The sequence below is a fragment of the Tasmannia lanceolata genome, unplaced genomic scaffold (assembly GCF_043159265.1).
Source record: "Tasmannia lanceolata isolate RefF3 unplaced genomic scaffold, GAP_Taslan_0.1 ptg000008l, whole genome shotgun sequence".
In the NCBI taxonomy this organism is placed as follows: Eukaryota; Viridiplantae; Streptophyta; class Magnoliopsida; order Canellales; family Winteraceae; genus Tasmannia; species Tasmannia lanceolata.
In genome coordinates, this window is record NW_027518685.1 from 56,922,542 (window position 1) to 56,948,802 (window position 26,261).

A 26,261-nucleotide genomic window follows, 5' to 3' on the forward strand; every position below is an offset into this window, starting at 1 on the left:
CCAAAAGCTGTCAGCTGCCAATCAGATAAGAGCAAAACAAAGTAGGTCTTCCTGTTATAAAAAACCTGATTGTGTGGATTTTAATATATGTGTATATGAGATTTCATATGATACGTGGCCGTATAAACCCCTATTTTTCAAAAAGTACTGTACAGCCCACATCATAGGACGATCCAAACCTTCAGATGAATCCTCAAACCGAGCCAACTAGGCCCACCAGCCTAGGCCCCAAACTTAAAAGGTCCAAAAAACAGAGTTGCAGTCCATGATTTTGGGGTATCTTGTGGGTGAAAACTGAATTTACTCACTTCTTAAAAAAGAGCAACCCATACATGGTTGGAAAGGTCTACGAGTCTACTTTCCAATGCAACAAACGGTTCGCGAATCAGAGTTTTGTGGAGGGAGTTATGTCCATTTTTCTAAGAAAGGTTGAAGCTGCCTGCACCATACGAATTTAAGTAGTTTTGGGTTTCTTTTTGCCTCCTGTCCAGCCCATTATTCTAAACGTTTTTTGCTATGATTTAAGTTATTTTTATGTTCTATTTATGCTTTATTAAGTCCCAAAAAACCTCATTAAGTTTAGTAACATAGCCTTAAGTATTAGTCAAACTAACTTTAATTTTCCTCTCCCTTCTTTCTTGAAACTTGTGTTGTCATGCTAGGAAATGTTGTTCAAGCTTTTGGAAATGCATCTATGGCTGGAGGGTTGTTCTATGCCTACGTAACTGTTTATTTGGGCTGTAGAGAAGGGACTTTTGTAGAGAATTTGAATTAAGTTTAGCCTTTGGTAGTTTTCCTCTCCCTTCTTTCTTAAAATTTGTGTTGTCATGTTACGAAATGTTGTTCAAGCTTTTGGAAATGCACCTATGGCTAGAGGGTTGTTCCATGCCTACTTAATTGTTTATTTGGGTTGTAGAGAAGGGACTTTTGCAGAGAATTTGAATCAAGTTTAGGCTTTGGCTTTTGAAGAAAGTGTTCTTGTTTATTTTGCTCTTATCCCTTGGGTGGCGAGCTGTTTCATCTCAGTTTTTCACTTGTGTTTCCTCCTCTCTTCTCCATTTGTTTGGTGTCAAATTTGGTATTAGAGCTTGGGTTTCATCGCTGGTTGTCGTCGTCGTGCACCAAACGTCAAATAAGCCCCGGTTCATGAACGAGCCCTACATGAGGTTGAGATGGATGATTTGAGGAGACACGTGCAACACCACCAGCAGCGTTTAGAACGCTACGAACGTCGGGAACATGACGATTCATGTCATGATTCGGAGAATGCTACAATTGACGAAGAGGAGATTAACCCCTTTCATCGCCCCCGTCGTCAAGCGTCAAGTTAAGAGGCTTCTCCACAACGTCAAGATGAACAACCACATTTTGATGACTACAATGATGATGAGGGAGACGGGATTGTTTGGAATGATCGCGGCGAGGCGTTAGTTATTCGGCGTGCTATGAATGCGGCCAAAGTGGAAGAAAATCATGAGGGGTTGCCGCATAATATTTTTGATAAAGGGTGTACGTCAAATGAAGAGATTTACAACCTTATCATTGATAGTGGGAGCTGCGAGAATGTGGTGGCACAAGAGATGGTCGACATGATCAACCTTGAGACCGAGATGAGGCCTAAGACTTTGAAGTTTGCATGTTTCAAGAAAGGAACAGAGGTACTTGTTAACCAACACTATTTAGTTTCTTTTTCTCGTAGCACACAACATCAAGATGCTCAACTGTGTGATGTGGTACCGATGTATTCTTGTCACTTATTGTTGGGTCCATCAAAGGTGGAAAGTATTTCTAAGGTTTAAAAGAGGAGGGAAGTAACTTTCAATCCATGACTGGATTTTTGGAGAATTCAATAGAATATAAGGAATTGATACAAGAGAATAACTCGAAGTACAAAGAATTTGCCAATAAGATAAGGAAGCATGCGAAATTTAAAGGAGACTTTGTTGGGATCAATATGTGGAAGGAATTGTTTTCACGGGGTAAACGCGACAAGTTGCATAACCAAAGTCGATGGATTTTTCATGTACTAAAGCATATTGGTATGAATGCATACAAGATTGAGCTATCCGGAGAATATGGTGTTTCAGCAACTTTTAATGTAGCAGATCTTACTCCCTACCATGATGAAGAAAATGAGGATAACTCGAGGACGAGTTTGTTTGCACTGGAAGCATTTGACGCCGGAGCTACCTTAGATGGATCCTCAAACCAAGCCCACTAGGCCCACCAGCCTAGGCCTCAGACTTAAAAGGTCTTCCTGTTATAAAAAACCTGATTGTGTGGATTTCAATATATGTGTATATGAGATTTCATATGATACGTGGCCGTATAAACCCCTATTTTTCAAAAAGTACTGTACAGCCCACGTCATAGGACGATCCAAACCTTCAGATGAATCCTCAAACCGAGCCAACTAGGCCCACCAGCCTTGGCACCAAACTTAAAAGGTCCAAAAAGTAGAGTTGCAGTTCATGATTTTGGGGTATCTTGTGGGTGAAAACTGAATTTACTCACTTCTTAAAAAAGAGCAACCCATACATGGTTGGAAAGGTCTACGAGTCTACTTTCCAACGCAACAAACAGTTCGCGAATTTGAGTTCTGTGAAAGGAGTTATGGCCATTTTTCTAAGAAAGGTTGAAGCTGCCTGCACCATACGAATTTCAGCAGTTTTGGGTTTCTTTTTGCCTGCTGTCTAACCCATTATTCTAAACGTTTTTGGGTATGACTTAAGCTATTTTTGATGTTCTATTTATGCTTTATTAACTCCCAAAAACCATCATCTATGTTTAGTAAGATAGCCTTAAGTATTAGTCATAGTAACTTTAGTTTTCCTCTTCCTTCTTTCTTAAAACTTGTGTCGTCATACTAGGAAATGTTGTTCAAGCCTTTGGAAATGGACCTACGGTGGAGGGCTGTTCCATTCCTACTTAATTGTTTATTTGGGCGGTAGAGAACGGACTTTTGCAGAGATTTAAATCAAGTTTAGCCTTTGGCTTTTCGAATAAGGAGTTCTTGTTTATTTTGCTCTTATCCCTTGGGTGGATTCCTTTAGGTGGCGAGCTGTTTCATCTCAGTTTTTCACTTGTGGTTCCTCCTCTCTTCTCCATTTGTTTGGTGTCAACAACATAAATAATTTCTGCCCCCCAAAACCATTTCCATAGGATGATCCTAACCCTGTGATCTATATGGGGATTGCACATTATGGAAACTTATATAGATCATAGGGTTAGGGTCATCGAATTGATTTTTGGATGCAACCTATTTACATTGTGGCCCAACAAATGGATGGTTTGGATCGTCCTATGATGTGGGGCGTAGCATACTTTTTAAAAAAAATATGAATTCATACGGCCACTCATCATATAAATTAGGATAAATCGAATGAGTCTTATAAATTATGATCTAATCATACAATTTATTATGGGATCGCATGATTAAATAAAAAATATAGTTCACAGGGTTAGGATCATCCTATGGAAATAGTTTTGGGGGCAGAAATTATTTATATTGTGGCTCAACAACAAATGTTAGGTTTGGGTTGTCCTATGATGTGGGCTGTACTGTACCTTTTTAAAAATATGGATTTATACGGCCACTCATCATATAAATTAGGATAAATCGAAAAAGTCTTATAAATTGATCGAATCATACAACTTATTATGCAATTGTATGATTTAATAATAAAGTCACAAAATTCATGCAAATTAAAAGATTCATACAAATTGGGATAGAATCATATGAGGGCCCGTTTGGATACCTCATTTATTGTAGTTGGATTTGGAATTGAGTTTTGAATACAAAATGAATAGATCCGGCAGCTCATGTTGAGAGAGAGAGAGAGAGAGGGAATGGGGTACTTTCTAGTGGAGGAGAAAGGTTGAGGAGCAAAGAGGACGAAGGAAACTGCCACATCTGTGGATTTCCAACTTCTTATCTGCACAATTGGAAATCTGATTTTTTTCACTGACAATCGCTGAATTGGAAATCCAAGAATTTGATCCGGATCCAAATTACAATGCGAAAAGGGCTGCAAATGTGAGAAATCCAAATCAAATTCTTCTTTGCATCCCCGGATTGAAATACAAATACATAAGATTTGATTTGAAAGTCAATTGTAGGATTTTTAAACCAACACCCGGAGTAACTCAAATCATGTCACAATCCACTTGGATCAGATCTTAGATGTCACTCTCTCTGCATCTTATATAAGTCTTGAAACATTTGACATGTCTGGTGGGACCCGTGGACACGTCTAATACTACCCCAATTAAGCTAAAACTTTGTCCCTAGGACGACCTAACCTAAAACTTAGGCCCTTTCTCCTTGTATTAAGGAAAATATCTGCTCCAATCACTGTAACCTCTCAGCTTTGAAAAGCCTTATTTCCTATATATCAATGGAGTTGTTGGTACATAGCTGTCACATCTTTTAAACTGTAGACTAAAAAAAGGAAAACCATAATATTTTAAAGGAAAACACACCAAACTAGGCTAACTCTCTCATATTTTTTTGCCGATGGCATATGCCTCCACCAAATACGCCAAAGGCCTTCCTCCCTTACACAGCTAAATTATTACTCATCCTTCTCCATTGTAAATCTCCCCATGGCTCTACTGCCTGGAGCAACCCATCTCTTCTACCTCTTCCTTCTTCCATTACCCATTATCCTCCTCATCTTCAAACACTTAAAGCGAAAACCTTCTTTAAAGGTCTCTCTTCCACCAGGCCCAAATCCATGGCCTATTGTAGGCAATCTTCCTCATTTAGGAAAGAAACTACACACAGAGCTAGCGCGGTTGGCTCAATCCCATGGCCCCCTCATCTCATTAAAACTCGGCACCCAACTCCTCGTCGTCGCCTCCTCTTCTCTCACTGCAACTGAAATTCTTAAGACCCATGATCGTCTACTCTCTGCACGTCATATCCCCAACGCTGTTCACACAAAGAGGGCTGATCTCAACCATTTATCAATGGGTTGGGCACTTGAATGCAACGAAAAATGGAGGTTTCTACGCACCCTTTGCAGGACAGAGGTGTTTTCAGCGAAAGCTATTGAGAAGCAAACACCTTTGAGAGAGAAGAAGGTGATGGAAATGGTGGAATTTTTGGTGACAATGGAAGGGAAAGTGGTGAAGGTGGGAGAAGTGGTGTTTGCTACAGTTTTCAATATGTTGGGTAACATTTTTTTCTCTGAAAATTTCATTGGTTTGGGGGATGAGGGAGTGGGTGGTGGAATGAAGGGCCTTGTTTGGAGGATGATGGAGTTAGGGGCTACTCCAAATTTGGCTGACTTGTATCCATTAGTTGCTGGTTTGGATCTGCAGGGCATAAGCAGGAAAGCCCTAGATTGTGCTCAAAAGATAAATGCTATATGGGAGGTTATAATCAAGGAAAGAAGAGGCCAAGGCTGTGATGCTCCAAGACAACAAGATTTCTTGGATATTATGCTTGAAAGAGGATTTAGCGATGAGCAGATTAACACCTTGCTTTTGGTATTGACTCTCTCTCTCTCTCTCTCTCTCTCTCTCTCTCTCTCTCTCTCTCCTCATAATTTCCACCCCTATTGTGTTTGCTTTTCTTCAAAATAACTGCCATTCCTCCCCTTTTGTTTGACTTCTCCAAAAATATAGGCAGATGATATCCTCACTACCATATTTGAACAATGGCACTGTTGGGTATATAATATAACCCATGTATGTTCTAATATAAGCCCAATAAGATAATGGACCGGTGTAGTGGGCCTATTTGGGCTAGAGCCCACTAACCTATTAAAACCCTAGTGTATCTAATATATATAGGGGCTGGAGGCAACAAACTTGGTATTCCAAATTAGATACCTTGGGTGTAATGCTTCAAGCAACCTCTTGCTTGACCTAATTCCTCTAACAATCTTGAAGCATTATTAGGAACCCTAATTTTTGGAACGTCTCTAGCTTATCTCTCGAATCGATTTGGGAATCATCTTCTTCTTTAAGGGAGATGAACTCAACAATCGGTTGAAGTTTTCCTCACGGCTGTGATATTTCGAATTGGGGTTTATCTCTTCAATTCACGGTTTGGGTTTGATTGGGTTTTCAAAACCCTCAGCGGTAGTAGAGGAAGAAAAAAACAAACTCTTGTTTGGGAGAAATTGCTTTGGGCTAAATTGCTCCAACCCTAAAAGCACCGATATTCGTCTTCTTCTCATCTCTCTGCAAAACCACCATTGGAATTTTTGGTGTCTTTCAACACAAAAAGAGGACATCTGCAGCTCTATTTTTTTTCCTCTTTACCTATCTGAAGCTGAAAAAGATATTTTCTTCACACCTTGGATATCAGAAGCTGAATACGACTCACGTTTTATGGGGATAACTCTCGTTGGTAGCCCATAATCGTGAAGTTGTTGATGTGCCTTACGATCCAACGGGCTGGTGGTGGCTTCACCTTCCTCTTCAGCACTTTAATTTGCAGACCTCTAAACTGACATTCGGTTTTTTGGTGAATTTTTTTTTGCCATGGGTTTCAGACAATAGAACCATAGAAGGATTTTCGATTGGGTGGTTCTCAAGTCTATCTTGGTCGATGCAAATTTTGGGCCACATTATTCACAAACCTTGGATATCAGCTCCTTGGGGTAAATATTAAGCCCGAATTAATTTTTTGGTGGCTGAAGTTTGGTGTGGATTCTTGTGGCCGGTACTTCTTGCCGTCGGGTCCCTTTCTCGTCGGTTTTGCCAATCTGTTTTGGGATTTGCAACTGGTTTTAGACCAGTTCTTGCCATCTAGTTTTGCCGACAGTTGGATAGTCTGAACAACCCTCGCCTCGGGTTTCGCCTTGGCTGGTTCTTTGTTCTTGGTTCACCCCCTGTAAATCCCAATAGGTTGGGTTTGGGTTTTTCCCTTGGTGGTAATCTCTTGCTGTTGGGTTTCATCTTGGATATCTCGGATTCGAGTTTGGATTTGGTTCGCGACTTAGTTATTCTTATTTGGTTATCGCGCTTCGCAAATCAGGTGCACTATTTCCATATTTTATTTTGGTAAATTAGATTAAAATGGACAAGACTGCAATTCCCTTTGAGATGGTCAAACGTTAATCGTTTGGACACACCATATAAGGAAGCTACTATGTTAGTAGATAAGGCTGAGCCTAAAAGTTTCACTGCCATGTTGAAAAAATAAAATAAGGCCAGTACTTCTTCAAATTGGTGGTCGGATACAGAAGCCATTTGTCATGCTTACAACTCAAAGAAAATTTTCACTGGTGTTATCGAAGTAAAGGAGACTAGTACAGTGGCTAGTGGAGCACACATGGAGGTCACTCACACTGGTACTGTGAACTTGGCCCTTTCTTCAGGTAAACAACTAACTTTATAAGATGTTAAAGTAGTTACTATTATTTTGGTATATGCACTTCATTTATACGTGGTAGAGTACCCAAGAATTTTGGTGAGGACTTTGTGACCTACCCTTTGGAGAATGATCCATCATCCTATTAGGAAGTGATGAGATCTAGAGACTCTTTGTTATGGGCAGAAGCCATTCATGATGAAATGAGCTCTCTGTTAGAAAATCTAACTTGACAGCTAGTCGATTTGCCAAAAAGGGCTAAGACTATGGGCTGTAAGTAGATATTTGTATGTGCTTATACAAAATTGTGTTATGGTCTTAGTCAAACACCTAATTTGTGACATCAAAATTATTTTTTTTGACAAAATAGTAAAGAGCTTTAGGTTTTCTGATCAATTACTCTGATAAATGCTTTTACTATCATTTTGTGTCAAATAAGGTCATGATTATTTGCTTGTATGTAGATGTTGATTCTTGTTTCCAATCTCTCTGTGTGGTGAGTAATGTGAAACTAACCTTGGGTAAAGAATTCGACATGAAAAGACCTCGGTGTTGTTAACACCATTCTTGGTACGAAAGTAAGTTTTTGAAAGGCAAGGAATCACCCTTGGCCTAGCCCATTATATATATAAAAAAAAACTTTCCTTTTGAGGATGCAGTGAGTGCAAACCGATTGAGACACCATTTTAATTATACCAAGAAGCTGACCTCTAAGGAAGAGACAGTGTGAATCAGTTAGATTATTCTAAACTGATTGGTAGTCTCATGTATGATTTGTGTTGCACTAGGCCAGACATAGCCTTTATAGTTGGCATGGTGAGTCGTTTTACTAGCAATCTTGGCCATGAGCATAGAAATGCCCTTATGAGGCTGATGAGATACCTTTCGTGTACTCAAGAGTATGCTCATAACTATGGTGGCCATCCACTTATCGTAGAAGCATATTCTGATGTATCATGGGGATCAAAATTAGGGGACAACAAATCTACTACTGTTGTGTGGAAGTCGAATTGGTACTTTATGCTCTAGCTTCGGTTGCAAATGAAAGCAGAGGAGATAAAGATTCTGATTATGGTTATGGACATTCCACTAACCCAGTTAAGGATACGTTCCTTAATTGTGTTCTGTGATAATCAAGCTACAATTACGATTGTGAAGAATCACTCTTTAATGGTAAGAGGAGACATCTTAGGCTGAAACATGCCATGCTGAATTATCTCATTGAACATGGGATTTTCACTTTGATTGATGTGAGATCGAAGGATAATATGGCCGTTGCTCTCACAACAGGGACTGACCAAAGATCGAATATTCAAAATTGTGGGGGAGATGGGGTTAAAGACCGTGTAGACATGTCTTAACCTACATCCATGTTATTTTGAATTTTTCGAATCTCCCTCTGTTTTGGCTAAGATAGGCGCTTGATATGTTTCGATGATGTTTACAGTTGTTGTATGTCATTCCACATTTGATGACATGTCCTTTTTGGGAAAGGTTGTACATTCCAAACTTGATGATACAACTTAACTCAAATATGGATAAGATGACTGTAACATTCCAAAAAAAGAAACATGAAATGGTTCTTTGCAAAAGAAACTATTTGGTTTTGTTCTTTATTGAAACTTGACAATTAGGAATGGTTATTTGCAAATGAAGCTGTTTAGGTCTTGTTCTTTATTGAAACTTGACAATGATGCTTATGGTGAGAGTGATACTGATACTTTTTCAGTCATTTTGAAATTGTACCAAGTTCTTTTTCAGGTAGAACTAGATACTTTAGTGTTTTACACAAATGTTTGGATTCATTTTTATGAAATCCATATTTGGTAATTCACAGGGATTGGCGAAAAAGAAGGAGCTTGTCTTGATTTGGACTTTGATGAAGATGACTTACAAGACTATGCTTTTATTTCAGTATGTATAGAGTTCACTTTTTTGTGGAACTTTATTTTGGATCTCGATGAGAATCATACCTCATGAATGAATTCCTCTAAGATCAGTGGGGTTCACTTATATGTGAAACTACCTTTTGGTTGAGTTTAGCTTGTAGTATATCTAAAACTCTTGGTTTGTCATAAAAGGATTCGTGTTTTCAGTTGGATTACAGATCTTTTATGATATAGACCATATGATGATGTGGATGATTCAATATTTTATTGTGAATATTACACTATCTATCTATTGGATTGTGCTATATGTAGAACATAGGAGGAGATTGTTGGGTATATAATATAACCCATGTATGTTCTAATATAAGCCCAATAAGATAATGGACCGGTGTAGTGGGCCTATTTGGGCTAGAGCCCACTAACCTATTAAAACCCTAGTGTATCTAATATATATAGGGGCTGGAGGCAACAAACTTGGTATTCCAAATTAGATACCTTGGGTGTAATGCTTCAAGCAACCTCTTGCTTGACCTAATTCCTCTAACAGGCACTACTCTTTGTTACACTTTTCTAATTGGATGTTGATAGCGTCAGAGTATTGAAACAGCTTTTAAAAGCTAGAGTAGTGCCATTATACAAATATTGTAGCGATGATATTAGTCACCCCCGGGCCCCATTGTGTAAATATTGTCTCGTTCTTTTTTTTTTTTGGTAACGAAGGGTGTCCCCACCCTCTTCGGGTAGGACTATTTCCCTACGGATGCGCGCAATCACCCGGAAACCACGCGCATCGGGTAAGCAAGGGGAGATTCGAACGCTCGTCACTGGGGAGCAAACCCATGACTTTACGCCAAAGAGCCACACCCTTCCAGGTTGTATTGTCTCGTTCTTGGTCTCCACGCGGGGGTGGTTTTGTTTTCCAACAGCACTAATGATACCCGACCCACCCCGCAGGGATGCTGAAACTGCGTCTATATGTGGAGGAGGAGAGTTTAATTATATAGCCCAGGAACTTTCTCTCCCTTTCTGATGAGGGATCTTGCAATCCACCCCTTAGGCCCAATGTCCTCACTGGCAGACCGTACTGCTGGAGGTACGGCTATGATACCATTTTCCCACGCCTTGACCCCATTGTGTAAATATTGTCCGGTTTTGAGTTTCAACCCATCCCTGTTTTGTTTTCCAACAGCAGTAAACGTACCCGACACACCCCTTTGGGATATTGAAAATGCGTCTACACAGGAAGATGGAGAATCCTAGCCCAACAATCTCTCTCTCTCTTTCCGAAGTGGGAACTTACAGTCCACCGTGTAAATATTGTCCGGTTCTAGGTTTTCCCACCCTCAGTTTTGTTTTCAAGCAGCACTACTGTGCCTATCCCACCCCGCAGGGACCTGCCCCTTGGGGATTTTGAAAACATGCCTACAGTGGAAGGAGAGTTAACATATAGCCTAGGAACTTTTTCTCCCTTTCTGATGTGGAATCTTACAATATCGGTCCCCAACTATATCATTTTAAGGAAAAGGCAAACAAAGGGGGTGAAAATGGTATCATTTCACTTTCCTTCACCAAGCAAACACTATTTCGGTGGCATCCAGATGGATATATTAAAGGGTGAATTTTTATTAAATCCAAAATATTTCACAAAGGGCACAAGGTAAATTAGTTAATAATAAAAAGAAAATGCATGACAGAAGGATGCCCAAGCAGGACACAAAGGCTGGGATTATGCACCTTGCATATGTGCATGATATGCAGAGCCAGACTCTCCTCTTTGAAATTTTTTTAACCCGGAATTTATTTAGGAACACGGGCCTACATCTTAAATTTTATTGATGAATGAAAAAGTACAAGAGAGGGACTCTGCACCTTGCCCTTAGAAGCAAATGATTTGGAAGTAGCATACTGGTCTCACTTTACAATGTTGCGCGCCTACTTAGAGAATATTGGGCCTCACCTTTCATGGATCAAAACCGTTTTTTGGACAACAGGAGATCCAAAGCAAGCGCTATCCAACGACGAGTTATGCCGTAGGAATGCCACATTGTATTACAAGGAGGTCGTACCTTACTAAGCATTATTACCTACATTGGAGTATATATTTATGGAGGAGTACTAAGCTGAGGGGCGCCCTTGCAAAAATCAAATGAAAGGACACCCCCATTGGTTTCAAGTCACAAAAGTGCATTTAATGTTCTTTGAGTTGCTATTATAAATGAACTTTGATAATGTGTAACCCATGGGGGCGCCCTTTCATCTGATTTTTGCAAGGGCGCCCTTCATCATATTTATGATGATTCCATAATAACAAAAGAAGTAATTTGAAGGAAAAATTGCCAATGGGGGACATCAAAATACGAGAATTGTCAATGGGGGACACACTTTTGAAAAATTGTTAGAGGGATGAAATGGGGGTTATTAAGTATCCTAAAAGAGGGTGATCAACCCTCTAGATGGGGTTATCAAACTCTCAAAAGGGGGTTATCAACCCTCTAACAATTTTTCAAAATTGTATCCCCGTTGGCAATTCTCGTATTTTGATGTCCCCCATTGGCATTTTGTCCTAATTTCTAATAATTTTCTCTCATTGGCAGGAGCTGTTTGTTGCTGGCACTGACACTAGCAGCTCAACAATCGAGTGGGCAATGGCGGAACTCATCAAGAACCAAGAAGCCATGAACAAAGTTCGAGAAGAACTCAAAAGAGAGATAAAAGAAAACATGGTTACAGAGGCAAATCTACTTCACCTCCCCTATCTACAATCCTGTGTAAAGGAGACTTTGAGATTACACCCACCTGCACCTCTTCTACTTCCTCATCGTGCACTTGACGCATGCAATTTGATGAACTATAACATACCAAAAGACTCACAAGTGCAGGTAAATGTATGGGCAATTGGAAGAGACCCAACAACATGGGAAGACCCCTTAAGCTTCAAGCCCGAACGATTCCTTAGCTCTAGTTTGGATTACAAAGGGAATGATTTCGAGTTCATACCTTTTGGTGCTGGAAGAAGAATTTGCCCTGGTCTACCCATGGCTGCTCGACAAGTTCCCTTCATTTTGGCTTCTTTGATTCACTGCTTTGATTGGTCTCTTCAACATGACATGCGCCCTAGCCAGCTAGACATGGAGGAGAAGTTTGGTGTCACTTTACAGATGGAACAACCTCTTCTTGTCATTCCTAAATTCAGAATATAGTTTGTGAGGCATTGACTTCTTTGATTCATTGCTTTGATTGGTCTCTTCAACATGACATATATGCACCCTAGCCAGCTAGACATGGAGAAGTTTGGTCACTTTACAGATGGAACAACCTCTCCTTGTCATACCTAAACTCAGAATATAGATTGTGCGGCATTGCTTTGAGATGTGATTATGTGTATTTAAATATCAAGTGACACAATGTGAACTTTGTATTTCTATGTTGGCTTTTGTCTTTTGTTGAACGGTGTGATATATGCCTTTGATGTCTCCAGAGAGGAAACAAGAACAAGCCTACCTTAATCTAATAACACCATCTATGCTACGAGAAATTATATGGTGCAAGCCTTACAACAATAAGGCCCTTGTACGGTGGAAGTACCAACCTTGATATTTGATCCAACAGCAGCTTCTCAAAAAGTGAGCTGCTGTTGGATCAAATATCAAGGGTGGTACCCCTACCGTATTGTTGTAAGACCTTACACCATATAAAAACTCCTATATGCTACATCTAAACTCTCTTTGGTAATTCTGGACGAAGAATACTATTGGATCTAACCAGAAGAGATAATGGAGTATAAATATAAAGCACGGCCAATTGTTTATATACATCAAGTTATTGTTCGGTTCGGATAACCACAAACTACTTTAGATTAAGTAAAACTCTTCACCACTAATCGTCTAGAGTCCTAAGAAATAGAAACTCTATCTAATACCTATTTCAGCATAAGAGATATCCATACAGTTCCACAAATAATAAAAACTCTAATAAAAAAAATGAAGTAAAAGGCTAAAGAGTCGGTGGTGATATTAACAATTCTCCCCCTAGCATCGACTCATACTCATCAAACCAATTAGGATTCAAACCTATCGGCCCGGTTCCTCCTAGGCCGTGCACTTGTCAGCAGTGACTCTAGAACTCCCCTTTTAGTCACGCTAAGTTTCCTTTGTGAAAATTGTTGTGGTCTTACGATTTGCCACTCCTTGACGTCTTTTGCATCTTCAAAGGATGTCGGCGCCGCCACCTTACGATCTTCTGATACATTACATTGTAATGTAAATGTCTCTTGAGCACATGCCAAATTTGCATACTTCGGTTTCGCCTTTGGAATATCCGTTGAACTCAATGGTTTGGAAACACTATTCTCACGTTCTTCAAGATCTTCAAGTTGTGATGGTTGCAACTCTTCTGGTGAAGCCATCACATCTTTTTCACGTGAAGGACTTCTTCCAGTCTTCCATGGATTTGATCTCTTACTCATTGAACTGCCATTTTGTGGGATTGCAGTCGAACTTTGATGTGGCACCTGCTGCTCTCACTCTTGACAATGGGGCATTCTGCAACATTTAGTGCAAAAGAGACAAAGGGGCATTGAACTTCCATAGTACCATCTTGTCCTTCCACTTCACAAGAATAAGAATGTCCCAATCACCATCACCATCACCATCATCATTATCCTCCTTGTCTTTGGATTCGATGGAAAACTCTGTCATTGGTAATAACCTGATAATTTCTTTTGATGTGACCTAGCTTATCACATCGATAACAATAAAAATCATGTTTTACATGTGATTTATCATTGTTTTTAGCTTTATCGTCTTTCCAATATGCATCTTTCGGCTTCTTATTTTTCTGTTACTTCCGCTTGCTATTCACCGCAAGCACTTCCCCACTCTCTTTCACAGACAATCTCTGGCCATCTACTTTGCAAGCATCTCTTGATTATTCAAGAGATTCTCTAATTCCAAGATAGATGGTTGCATTGGCCAACCATGTAAAGCGGTGATAAATCTACTAAACTCATGTCTTAAGCTTCAGATAATCAACCTCCGCATCCGACTTTTACTAATCTTAGATTCCTCATCTAATAGAGAGATCTCATTATACAAGTTCTTAATCTTCATAAAATAAACAGAGATAGATAAAGTACTTTGTGTTAATGAACTGATCTCGTTCTCTAGCATCTGGAACTATGCATCGTTCGCTCGTGAAAAGAGAGATGAGAGTGCATCCCATGCTTCTTTCGGAGTTGTCACATCTATGAGATGCTGAAGCAACTCCTTCTGTATTGACACTTTCAATACATACAAAGCTTTTCTGGCACGGATCTTCCACTTCCGCAATGCATCCCGTCCCTCTCTCAGTGCCTCGGTGTCACTACTGTTCACTATCTCCCATAGATCATGGCCTTGAAGGTACGACTTCAAGCACAACTTCCAATAGATGTACCTAGTATTGTTGTGATTATCGATCATCTCCAACATACCGAACTTTTCTGCCATCTCCTTGTAGACATCCCATTTTGACCGAACCCTAAACCATCAAGTTCTAATAAAAATCCCATCAAATCCGTGAATTGGTGTTCTTAATTTCACCTTAGGGTAGGTTAGGATTCCCTATAGGTCTCCGCAAAATTTCGTCGAAGTTCGCCAGGGATTGCATAATAAGATGAGTCGGGTTAGTAACATAGTGTGGAGAGGAGTTTGTCTCATCCAGATTAGGGGTTGGCCTAGGAGAAGAAGAAGCGAATATGTTACAAGAGGGGAGTGTCCAGAAATTTAAAGGGGCAGGTTATTTTAAATAATATTTCATTAAAGGCTTTTGCCTATGGACCACACTATTCAATATGAAATATGGCCACGTACTATGCAAAGGGGGCTTGTCTAAGAGACATAAAAGGGGGAAAATTTTATCTGAAATTCTATAAATAGGATACGAGGGCCTCATTTTTGGGAGAGATTTCATTTTCATTACTTTTTCTTGAGAGAGAAACTCTGAGTTTTAGAAAGAGAAAATGGATCTTGACTCAAACCTTAATCCCTTTTCTTCCCCGGTGAGCCGGCTGGACGCTTCTTTTGCTCAATCATTTCATTTTCTGTTCTTAATAGTTTCCTTGGCAATCATTTCTTGTTAAAAACCACCGAAACCCTAGCTTCTTAAACTGAAACTCTAATATTTTCTCTTTTCTTCTCCAGCAAGCTCCATCAAGCTCCGGTCATTACTTCGGTCAATCTTCTCTCTCCGGTCATAGCAGCTTCTCTAACTGATCACTTATTAACCTCTGGTGAGCTTCGATTTATCATTCGAAGCTTCAAATCTGCAAATTTCTTTTGTTTTGTTGTAATCAAGTTGAGAAGAAGAAGGAAATCAGCAAGAAAAAGTAGGATTCTTTTCAGTTCTTTGTTATCATGTTGATGTTTTATGTGATTTCATTTTGGAATTCATGTTCAAAATTTATTAGGATAGCCTAATCTCTTGATTCTATGATTGGATTTTGATTTTGGATGTGTGTTTGATAATTGTTAAGAGCATAATACCTTAGTTATGCAATTAGAGATCTGATTAAAGCTTGATGCTTGCTGTGTTGTTTTGCTCTGCATCATGATTCCGAGATTTATAATATATTCTCTTAGTAGAAAATTTTTTGCTTAATACTTTGTAATTCGAGAAATTTGTTCGATTTATAAAAAATTACATTGAAAGATGTAAAAAAATATTTCAAAAATGAATAAATTTGTGCGAATAATACTTTAGATTGATAATGTGCAGTTTATGTCTTTATAAATTGATTCTAAAAAGTTAGAGAATGTGATGATTAAAGAAAGGATGCATGTTGATTTGTTCATATATTAGTTTGTGAATATTTGTGCATTTCGTGAGTTGAAGAATTTATTTGGTAGAAGGCTGAGGTCAAATTTTAGTCATTGAGAAAATTAATTCCAACCTTGAGAATATTTTGACGGTGTTCAGTTCAGTTCATTTGAAAGAGGGTCGAAGGAATAGTTTTTTTTTTTTTTTAATTTTAAAAAAGAGGTTCATTGGAAAGATATATAATGTTATGTACATGTAATAGAAAGTGAAGTTCTAAACATATTTTTTAGCGGGTTATATGTATAAGAGACCTTGTTTTGGGACATTATATTATGAGATGGCTAGGAGATAGTTCTTTTAAAACAAGATTTTTTTCTAACATGGACTTATTGTGTTGGAATGGTTTACCTTTGAGGCCTGCATTTGAGGGCAATTAGATATGGTTATAATATGTTTTTACAGTGATGAGTGTACTTTAAATTGAATTTCCGTATATAAAAGAGTTAGCCTTTAATGTTGTAGCACATGCTTTGTGTTTGGGTGAATGAAGGAGTTGTCATTACACTGAGTTCTTTTAAGACATTCACTGGCATTTGCTTAATGATCATTTAATTGTTATAAAAGTTCACTTGTGTGAAGATAAAGGTTCCATTTTTTTTTTAAAAGGGTGAAGGCATTAGCATAACCATAGGGTATTTTTATGCGATACCCTGACCTGTGTAGGAGGCAATTAATTTTCATGGTGAATTTCTGATCATTGAAAGATGCAAAGTTTTCAAACAATAAGCTTTGATTAGAGTTTTTTTTAGAGCTAATTGACATGGCAGAAAGGAGAATGCACCTAACTTTTGGAGACAATGGCGTTTTTTTTTTTCATGTTCAGCCTTCATTATTCAAGCTGACTTTGTAATCTCAATTAGGCCTTAGAAGTGAACTTTGATGATAAGAATGTAATCTAGATTGAGTGTGTTTGAGCTTGTTGCTAAAAGATATATTGAAATTATCCTTGAATTGACTCTGTATTCATATGAAAATTTGATTTGGATCCTAAGTGACTAACTTGGATTACGCCCCATTCTAGTGATCCTTTTCAATGTCAGTTTGATATGTCTTGGATCCCCTTCACTTCGATGTTATCATGTGTTAGTCTCTTGCATAAGTTCAGTTTAAGCTAGACATGAGATTTCAGTGGGCAGAATGGGTTATGCAATGTCCCTATTTCTATTACAAATGCAAGTTTTTCTTTTACTCAGTACCCTTGTTCAGTCCTTTGTTTCTCTTCAAAGAGTGTTGCCAAAAGCTTGTGATTCCTTTTGGAATACCTTTCAGTATGTGTCTGATATTTCATTAGTCCCAAATGGAGATTTGTTTCTCATGCATTTATAGAGTCAAGCTTTGCGTTCTTCAATTCCTACATATGTAAGTTGGGCAATGTGATTATTCATTTCTTCAAATTTTAGGCTTTGATACAAATACATTTTTTTTTGAAATAAAGGGTGGGATGAATTTATTGTAGGTCACGAATCAAAGTGTATTTTTATATGAATTCTTTTATTCTCATTTTGATTTAAACATTATCATGAATAACTGTGCAAACTAGGTGGTTCAATTTATGACATATAAATTTAGATGTTTGTATTCATGAGGAAGCACACTACTGGTCATGATACAAAGTTATCTACGCCTAGATGAATAAATGACTTATAGAATTTATGACATATAAATTTAGATGTTTGTATTCATGAGGAAGCACACTACTGGTCATTATACAAAGTTATCTACGCCTAGATGAACAAAGGACTTATAGTATTTTCTTCTTTTCTGTTTGATGGATCTGCTAATTAATAGGTACTTAGACATTTTTTTCTGATGAACAAATGATTTTTTTTAAAGAAAAAAATCTAAACAGTTTTTGATCCGAGCTATTTTATTTATTTATTTGTGTTCTCAGGTGTCTTATATTGTAGGTAATTGTTAATGTCGAGAAGCATGTTAAGTTTGACATTTATGCCCAGATTTTTGAAAATTTATATACTCAGATGGAGGGTTTACTAAGGAAAATATGTTATGTATATAGTTTTGATTTGTTGCTCTCTGTAGTTGTTTATTGAGGTGTATAAAGTTGTACTATTCACAACAAGTATTTCCTTGTATTTATAAGTATTTAAAATCCTTTTCATTTGGCTTATCTACTATTAGCATACATAATATGATATTAATTCAATCATGTGTAAGACATATTTGTTTTTGCTCCAACTGGTCCATTTGAATTGATAATAGTTTCAACTCAGTTTGGTTTTCCTATTAGAATTGATATTTATAATTTTGCCTTTGGATTTACCCGTCCTAAATACTCTAGAATAATCACATATCTTGTCAACTTACAAAAGATTTAAGAGATTAAAATTATGATTTTTTTTAGCAAAAAGAAGAAATAATTTTTGTAGTATTTTCTTTTCTCTACTGGAGTCAAGATAGATAATCTGTTATCTATTATATTTTATTTTTTTAAGAAAACAATTTGAATTGACTACATTTAAACTGAGTGTGAATTCCTTTGTTTGTCAAAATGTTTAGTTAAGGAAATTGGTTCAATCATACTTTAGAATTTATATGAAATGAGATTGTTCAAGTGTAAGAATTGAAAATTTGAATTCAGGAGTTCAGTGAAGTGGTAATTTTTATGGATATGATGTTCTTCATTTCATATGTTTCTTTATGCAGTTGTTCATGTTAAGCTTGAGATTGGAATTCTTTTCGAATGAGTAAACCTATTTTGTAGAATGGTATTCAAAAGAAAGTTGTGATGGGTTGAATTATATTTTGTCAAAATAGTATGCTGATTACTAATCTTTCTCCAATTAAAGAATGCCTAGTGAATTTGATTAGTGTGTTACACTAGTATAGATTTCTGAGACTCTGCACATAGGAGATTTTATGAAACTCATCAGTCCGTCCTTGTTGTTTTTGTGAATTTCTGAATGTTTGGTATCATATGCTAATTATTAGTCGTTGTAGTCATGATTTTAGCTGTTGTTGACGTGTATAATAGTTCCAGGAAGCCATTTATAGAATTAACACTTGAATTTTTATTGGTGTCCATAGTATAAGTGACATGATCGCAAGTTATTTCATAACTCCAGCCCTTTAAGTCACAAAACTGTTATAGATAAATACCTGAGACATTAGGGTAATAGATAAATGATTAATTGAATTGATATCCTTATATAGGCAATGCCTGTATTAGTATCTTATTGCTTGGATAATCAGTGTTGCCATTCTCAAAGATAATTTCTTAGACGTAAGGTTTGTGGAACAAATTTAAATTAGTATATTTGATGGTATTGGTTTCCTTTAATTTTGGGCACTGGTTCATGTTATTTCAATCTTTCTTTACCCTGATTATCATTTAGGGGACTTGCTCGGTCCTAGTAGCACTCCCCTCTTTATTTAGTAGACTATCTCAGTCTTTTAGACCCCTGTATATATTAGAACCCTTTCTCATTGAAAGGGCGATGAAAGAGTTATCCCATCCTTTAGGGGACTTGCCAAGTCTTAATAGCTTTCTTCTTTCTCATTTAGTAGATTTACGAAGTCTTTTAGACATTAACCTTAGACATAAGAGCCTGTCATTGCTAGGGCTATGATGGCGCTAGCCGGAGCCTCTCCTTTTAGAAGACAAGCTTTGTCTCGTTAGAAAAACTCCCATCTTTAGGAGATAAGCTGTGTCCCATTAGATAGTTACCCCTTTAGTGGACCACCTTGGATTAGAAAGTTGCACCCCCTTTAAATTAAAGACTAACTTAGTCTTTTAATTCTCATATCCCTTATTTATCATTGCAAGGGCAATGATAAGGATACTTGGAGCCCATCTCTGTGTCTAGGAGACTTGCCCAGTCTCACTAGCACCCCTATTTTCTCCTCTTCTTCTAGGAGACTTGCTTAGTCTAGTTAGTACTCCCTTTAGAGCTTATAGACTAGGAGTCAGTCATTCAGTTTAGGAGTCTGTCCTACCTTCATTGAGTCATCAAGTTAGGAGTTTGTCCTACCTTTATAGAGTTTAGGAGTCTGTCCTACCTTCATAGAGTCATCAAACTTTAGGAGTTTGTCCTACCTTTGTAGAGTTTAGGAGTCTATCCTACCCTTATAGAGTATAGGAGTCTGTCCTTTCCTTTTAGGAGTCTGTTCTTTAGATAGGAGTATACCCCTTAGGCTCTAAGGATTCTGTTCTTAGTGTTGACACTCCGCCAGACTGTGGATCATGGGGTGTAATCATATAGGTTCCCTTTAGCTGAAAGGGTAATAACATTTTGAAAAATAAATAAAAAATAAAAGCACTTGAAAACATGAAAATTCAAAAATAACAGAAACTCAAAACATCAAGAACATCTGAAAAGTTAAAAGTCATTAAGAGAGTAGTTAGGAAAGTCTGTTCTGAACTACGTTGGCTTGATCATCTTCCACGAGGTATGTAGGCAGCTTGAGATCTTTATCCCAACTCCAATCAAACTTTTTGAAATAAACATTTCTAAAAACCTTTAAAAACAAAAATCTTTTCAATAAATTATTTTTAAAAAGATCTTCCTCTAGAGTTAGGAGTCTGTCCTAGATGTCTAGAGAGTTCTAGAGTTAGGAGTCTGTCCTAGAGTTAGGAGCCCCTGTGCGGTCAGTTTTGACTAATGCAGTTTCGCTTAGTCGGCTGATGGCTAGACTATGATTCACTTAGTTAGCCCATTGTTTCCTTAGGATACAACCTAGTTGCATATAGGATGTAGGGACCACCTGCATTAGTTTAAGGATAACTTGCATTTAGTTAGGGTATATAGGGAGTCCTAAAATGCATAATCAACTTTAACTAAACTAATCGCATTCAAGAAGCTTTAATCACAAGTCAAGTCAAGTCTTTTAGAAAAATCGAGTCTAGATTAGTGATTAGGCACAAATAGGCATTGTAACTTAGAATAAGCCACAGAACTACGTAAATCTTTATTCCAAAAAGGGGCTTGGATACCTAGGCATCTTGGATGGCTAGTCATCTGAGTCCAGGTGGATACTGTTGTACAATTTTTTTTTTTAGAGTTTTAGGAGTTTGCAGTCCAGCACTTGTCACTGTTTATTGCATAGATACATGATAGTGTGTTTTCTTTCCCTTTGTGGAATGTTTGTATACAGGTACATGTTAGTATGTTTTCTTCCCCATGTGGAGTGTTTGTATATAGGAACATGTTAGTGTGTTTTTTTTGTTGAGTGTTTATACATAGGCACATATTAGTATGTCTACTTTTTTCTTCTGATTATCCTTATTCTTTACATAGCCTTGCATGTTTTCACACACTTAGCTGTAGTGTACTTATTCTTTTTACTGTTTTCCTTATTGCTCTTCACATGCTTAGCTGTAGTGTACTTATTCTTTTTACTGCTTTCTTTACTGTTCATTTACATGTTTAGCTGTAGTTCTTTACCGCTTACCAGTTTATTATCTCTTGATTATCATGCTTAGCAATAGCTCTTTTATTACTTTTCTGCTTATTCTAGCTTAGCATATAACTCTTTTATATTGTCACCTGTTTAGCTGTAGCTGTGCATGCGTTTGTTTACTGTATTCTTTGATGTGATGAGTTAGGATTATATTTGATGTGACGAGACAGATGATGAGCACATTTATGTGTGAATTGTAGGTAGGAAAAGTATGCATTTTTCTCATTTTAAAATGGTGCAACTAAGGTATTTTATTTATTTTTGGTGTTTCAAGGCTACTTTCGGTTTTTCACAGAAAATGGAGCTAAAAAGATAAAATTTCAAAGAAAAATTCAAGTGTGAGAACAACTGTGAGTCAACTACAATTGTGGCTCATCATTTGTATGGCTCGGATCAGTCTATGGGGAATTGATTAGAGGGACAATCTAATTTACATTGCAGCCACCGTCTGAACGGTTCAGATCACCACATAGAAATAATTTGGGGTGGCTCATTTATATTGTGGCCCAATCTAACGGATAGTTAAGATCAATCCATGAAAATGATTTAGGGGCTATGACCAATTCACAATTTTGCTCATCAATGGTACGGTTTGAATCAATCCATGGAAATAATTTGGCCGTCAAATGGATGGTTGGGATCATTTTATGGTGAGGGTCGTACAGTAACATTATGGTTCAATTGTAGGCCCCATCTATAGAAATGATTTGAGAGGAGAGCCAAATAAGTAAGGACAAACGTGTGCCCAATGCATGGTGTGATCCCATTCATATTTCACTTTCATTTAACTATTGTAAGTGGGCCCCATGATTAAATGTTTTAGAAACATGTGTGGCCCCCACATGGTGACCAAACGTCCAAGCATGCATGCCCATGCATCTTCAGTTTTAAACGTTTCACTTTGAAAACAAAATAGTAGTCTTCCAGTGCATATGCATGCATATGTGGGCACCACAGATGAGAGAAGAAAATATCTCACTTTTGGGTTTTCATATGGAAGGTTGGATCATCACATGATGAGTTGATGACCATATAAATCTCTTAATTTGGAAAGCGATTCCGAATTGACCATAACATAATGGCTACTAGTGGAACCCACTTGCTAATTGTCGTTTCTAATATCTTTGTATATAAAGAATGGGTTCTCTTCAGCCCTCACGTTTTTAGGTTCAAGAAAATAGTAATTTTTTCATTGTATGCCCAAGGATTCTCCCAAGGGCTTTTCATACTTTAACCCATGTTTTGATGATTAACAAACACAAATTGATTAGGTTACTAGGACTAATAAGTTGCCTTGAGGGTTGTGTTGAAACAGGAAAAGGACAGTACATTACATTACACAGCACAATGCATGACTTGGAGATCCATGTGGACACTTCATGAAGCAACTCAATCTTGATGGGAGCAAGCTCAAATAGGCATTTGATGGATGATCCTACAAGATGGAGTAAAGATTTGAAGATCTTAATCAAGTCAAGCATCGAACGGAGCACATTGAAGATCATGTTCAAGAGAAGACTGAAGAATTGGAAAATTCGATCATAGGTTGTATCTCTAACACTCTTGATGTTTTCTCTATCAAGGCACACTCTCTTGGACCTCCCAAAATTGTATTCTTTATGTCCAAGAGAGAACCCAAAAGGATTGCAAAAGAAACCTAGAAAAATATTTGAAAAACGCAGTTTTTGCAATGGGCAGTCGACCGACCCTAGCACCCCGGTCGACCGGACCTTTAAAATGGTGAAATATAAAACTGGTCAGAAGGCATGCGGCGGGCGACCACGACAGGATCGGTCGACCGCGATAAGGAAAAATTGATTTTTATCTTCTGACCAGAACATGGCTCACGGGCGACCGTGATCCACCCAATCGACCGCAGCGATAAGAATTTGAATTTTTTAAATAGCGCCCGATAAGGTGCGGGCGACTGCGATACCCCGGTCGAACGCCCCGCTCTAAAAAACTAGCCTCTGTACAACTTTAATTTGCACCTAGTTTTTTACGGTTTTGCCCTCCAACGACTATATTCATTCAAAGGCTATAAAAAGGAGTTCCAAGCTCCATTTTAACTTGATGAAAATATTTTGAAATAGCCTAATACCCACAAATCTACTTTGCTACCATTTTTGGGTTTCAAACCTCTCTCTAAAAACACTTGTGCCTTGATATTGATTTCATCAAAAGTGTTAGACTAAGGAATTCTTGCTTATCTTTGAGAGAGAGTTTGTAGTGAGCTTTATTATGTTATTTGCCTACTTAGAGGTTTGAGTGAGCTTAAACTTTCCTTTTTCATTCATTGTCTTCGCAAAGAGAAGCGGTTCCCTTTGAGGCAGTTTGCAAAAAGGGTTCTTCTTCTTGTAGGCGGTTTTGCTAAGAGGAGTTGTACCCTTTGAGGCGGTGTGTGAAGATGGTTGATTCCTTGGAGGCGGTTTGTATAAAGGGGGTTTGTCCCTTGAAGGAGTTCGTTGTAAAAGCCAGGAGATTCGGCATGCGGAATCTCATTTTAGTGAAGGTAAATCCCAAGGAAAGACTAAGTACTTAGGCAGTGGAGTAGGTCCATTTGTGACCGAACCACTATAAATGATTGCGTCGTCTCCTATCTTCTTCTTCCTTCTTCTTGTGATGAATGGTATAATCTAAATCCTACTTTTCTATTATTGTTGCTAATTGAATAAGGGTTGGATTTACAATTGATATTTGTGAAAATTATTTAATAAATTTAAAAGTGCACTTAACTAGGGCAAATTTTTTGAATATACAATTCACCCCCTCTTGTGTTGCCTATTTGGATTTCAATTGGTAACAGACCTAAAGGCTCTTGCATGGCTTTCATTGAAAACCTTCAAGAGAAAAGATCCAAGGCAACTAATGGATTCTAGACTTCCCATGTTTGATGACTCGAATTATGGATCATGGTCGATCCGTATGATGACCTATATGAAAAGTCTAGAGTTTGGTATGTGGCAAACCATAGAAAAGGGAGTCATTTTTCCTAACACTAGAAAATTAATTGAAAAAGACACCAAACAATTTATTTTGCATTCTAAAGGTCTAATTACATTGTGTTGTGCCTTAAGCATTAGTGTATATAATGTTGTATCATCGTGCAAAAGTGCTAAGGAAGTTTGGAATAAACTTAAAGAACATTATAACAACCACAACACTTGCAAAGTTGTCTTACTAATAACTAGAATTGATGAACAAGAAAGTGAGCAACTCAAAACTAAATATTTAGAGCTTAACAGGGAGTTGATGGAAATAAATAAAAAGGACTTGTTGATTAAAATGTCCGTTGACTCCATGATATGCAAAATCAAGACCTTAGAAGAAAATTTAGAAGAACTCAAGACAAAAGAGTTTGAATTGCTTGAAACAAACGTCTACTAAGTACTAACCTTGAACTTAATGAAAAGTGTAAATATTTGAAAGAAGAAGAAGAGTTGAGAACTAACTCATCTTAAGAAATTGAATATTTGGAAGATAAGCTAGAAGGGATGAAGTTAGAAAAGAAAAAGAATAGGCTAGAAAATATCAAACTACAAGAAGAGAACAAGAATATGTTTAACCATAATCACTCTTGTAGTTCATGTCATCCCTCTACCCATGATCATTCATGCTATTATTGTGGTAGAGTTGGCCACTACAAATCTAAATGTAAATTTAGGTTTGTAAGGTCAAACAAGTTTGTTTGGATAAGAAAAGATACACTCCCAAGAACAAACTTGATTCGAACCAAGGCAATTTGGGTTCCAAAGTCCCCTACTCAAAATATTCATTGAATATGTTAATCCTAGGGGTTGTGCTTAATTGTAAAATCATATGCATTCTTTCTAGATACTACATTTCAATGTTGTAATTATTATATTTAGATTACATGAGCTTTGATGGCATATCTTTTTATAATTAAACTTAGATACATATGGTTGTGCATGTTTCAATGGAATGTATCTATGTTCATCAAGCTTAAATGATCACATCATATACTAGCTATAGTCTATGAAGAAACCATGATTACACTTGTTCTAGACTATTTTTGTACTATATTGAACATCCTTTTGAAAAATCCCTTCAAGTGCAAAATCACATCACTATGCACTTAGCATCCACTAATAGAGAGCTTAACATGTCAATACTTTGCTAGATATAGGTCAAACATGTTTCACACACTCCATCTAGCAAAAACTAACAAAGAGTATTCACATAGAACTTCAATGAAAATTTATGTCATTCCAATCACTTGAGCTAAAATGGAAGTAAATTAGGAATAGATTTTTAGACGTCCTCACACGACCTATCGGACAAATTTACAAGCTCATTACAATCCCATAAAGAAAGGAAAAATATGAGAAAAATGAATAGACCACAAGATCCCTTGAAAAATATAAAAAAATTGAAAACAGGGGAGTGACTGTCGATCCGAGACTAGGCGGGCGACCGCGGTAGGACAAAATCGCAAAAATAAAAAGAATAGGTTATATGCGGAGGTCGACCGACCCACTGGCGGGCGACCGTGGATGGTCAAGAGACCAAAAATAAAAACGGACAGATGTGTCACGGCGGGCGACCGCGGGCGTCAAAAACTGTATTTTAAAGACCTTCCGCGATTCATTTTCTATCTTCCGCAGCTCATCTCTCACCTATGGTTTTGCGTGTTCTTCGTCCCCAAAGCCTTTTTCGGTTAAGAATCATCAAGATTAGGGTGTTTAGGTGTGGATCCCGATCTCGAGGACGGCGGCGAGGAGGATACGAGATCCCTGTCAATCCTCAAAGAT

General features: G+C 37.6%; 1 protein-coding gene and 1 long non-coding RNA gene across 4 annotated transcripts in view; both read left to right on the plus strand.

The window, feature by feature from the left end:
- LOC143885382 (LOW protein: PPR containing protein) overlaps positions 1 to 12,657 on the plus strand; it is a 69,405-nt gene extending 56,748 nt beyond the window's left edge. The window contains exons 1-2 of one of the 2 annotated variants that reach the window (XM_077389533.1): positions 3,652 to 5,493; positions 11,811 to 12,657. In XM_077389533.1, the coding sequence (XP_077245648.1) occupies positions 4,606 to 5,493; positions 11,811 to 12,416 (1,494 nt within the window). In that variant the 5' untranslated portion in view covers positions 3,652 to 4,605 and the 3' untranslated portion in view covers positions 12,417 to 12,657. Of the gene's footprint in view, positions 1 to 3,651; positions 5,494 to 11,810 lie in introns of those variants that run through there. The other variant, XR_013253259.1, reaches the window with a different exon arrangement.
- A 2,478-nt stretch (positions 12,658 to 15,135) lies between these two features.
- LOC143883660 (uncharacterized) lies at positions 15,136 to 24,130 on the plus strand. 2 transcript variants are annotated; one of them, XR_013252468.1, is made up of 3 exons: positions 15,136 to 15,253; positions 15,396 to 15,484; positions 22,805 to 24,130. It is a non-coding gene; the product is annotated as an uncharacterized LOC143883660 (long non-coding RNA). The 2 variants fall into 2 exon arrangements; XR_013252469.1 differs by lacking the exon at positions 22,805 to 24,130 and adding an exon at positions 21,785 to 22,796 and having other exon boundaries at positions 15,396 to 15,580.
- Positions 24,131 to 26,261: the final 2,131 nt, after the last annotated feature.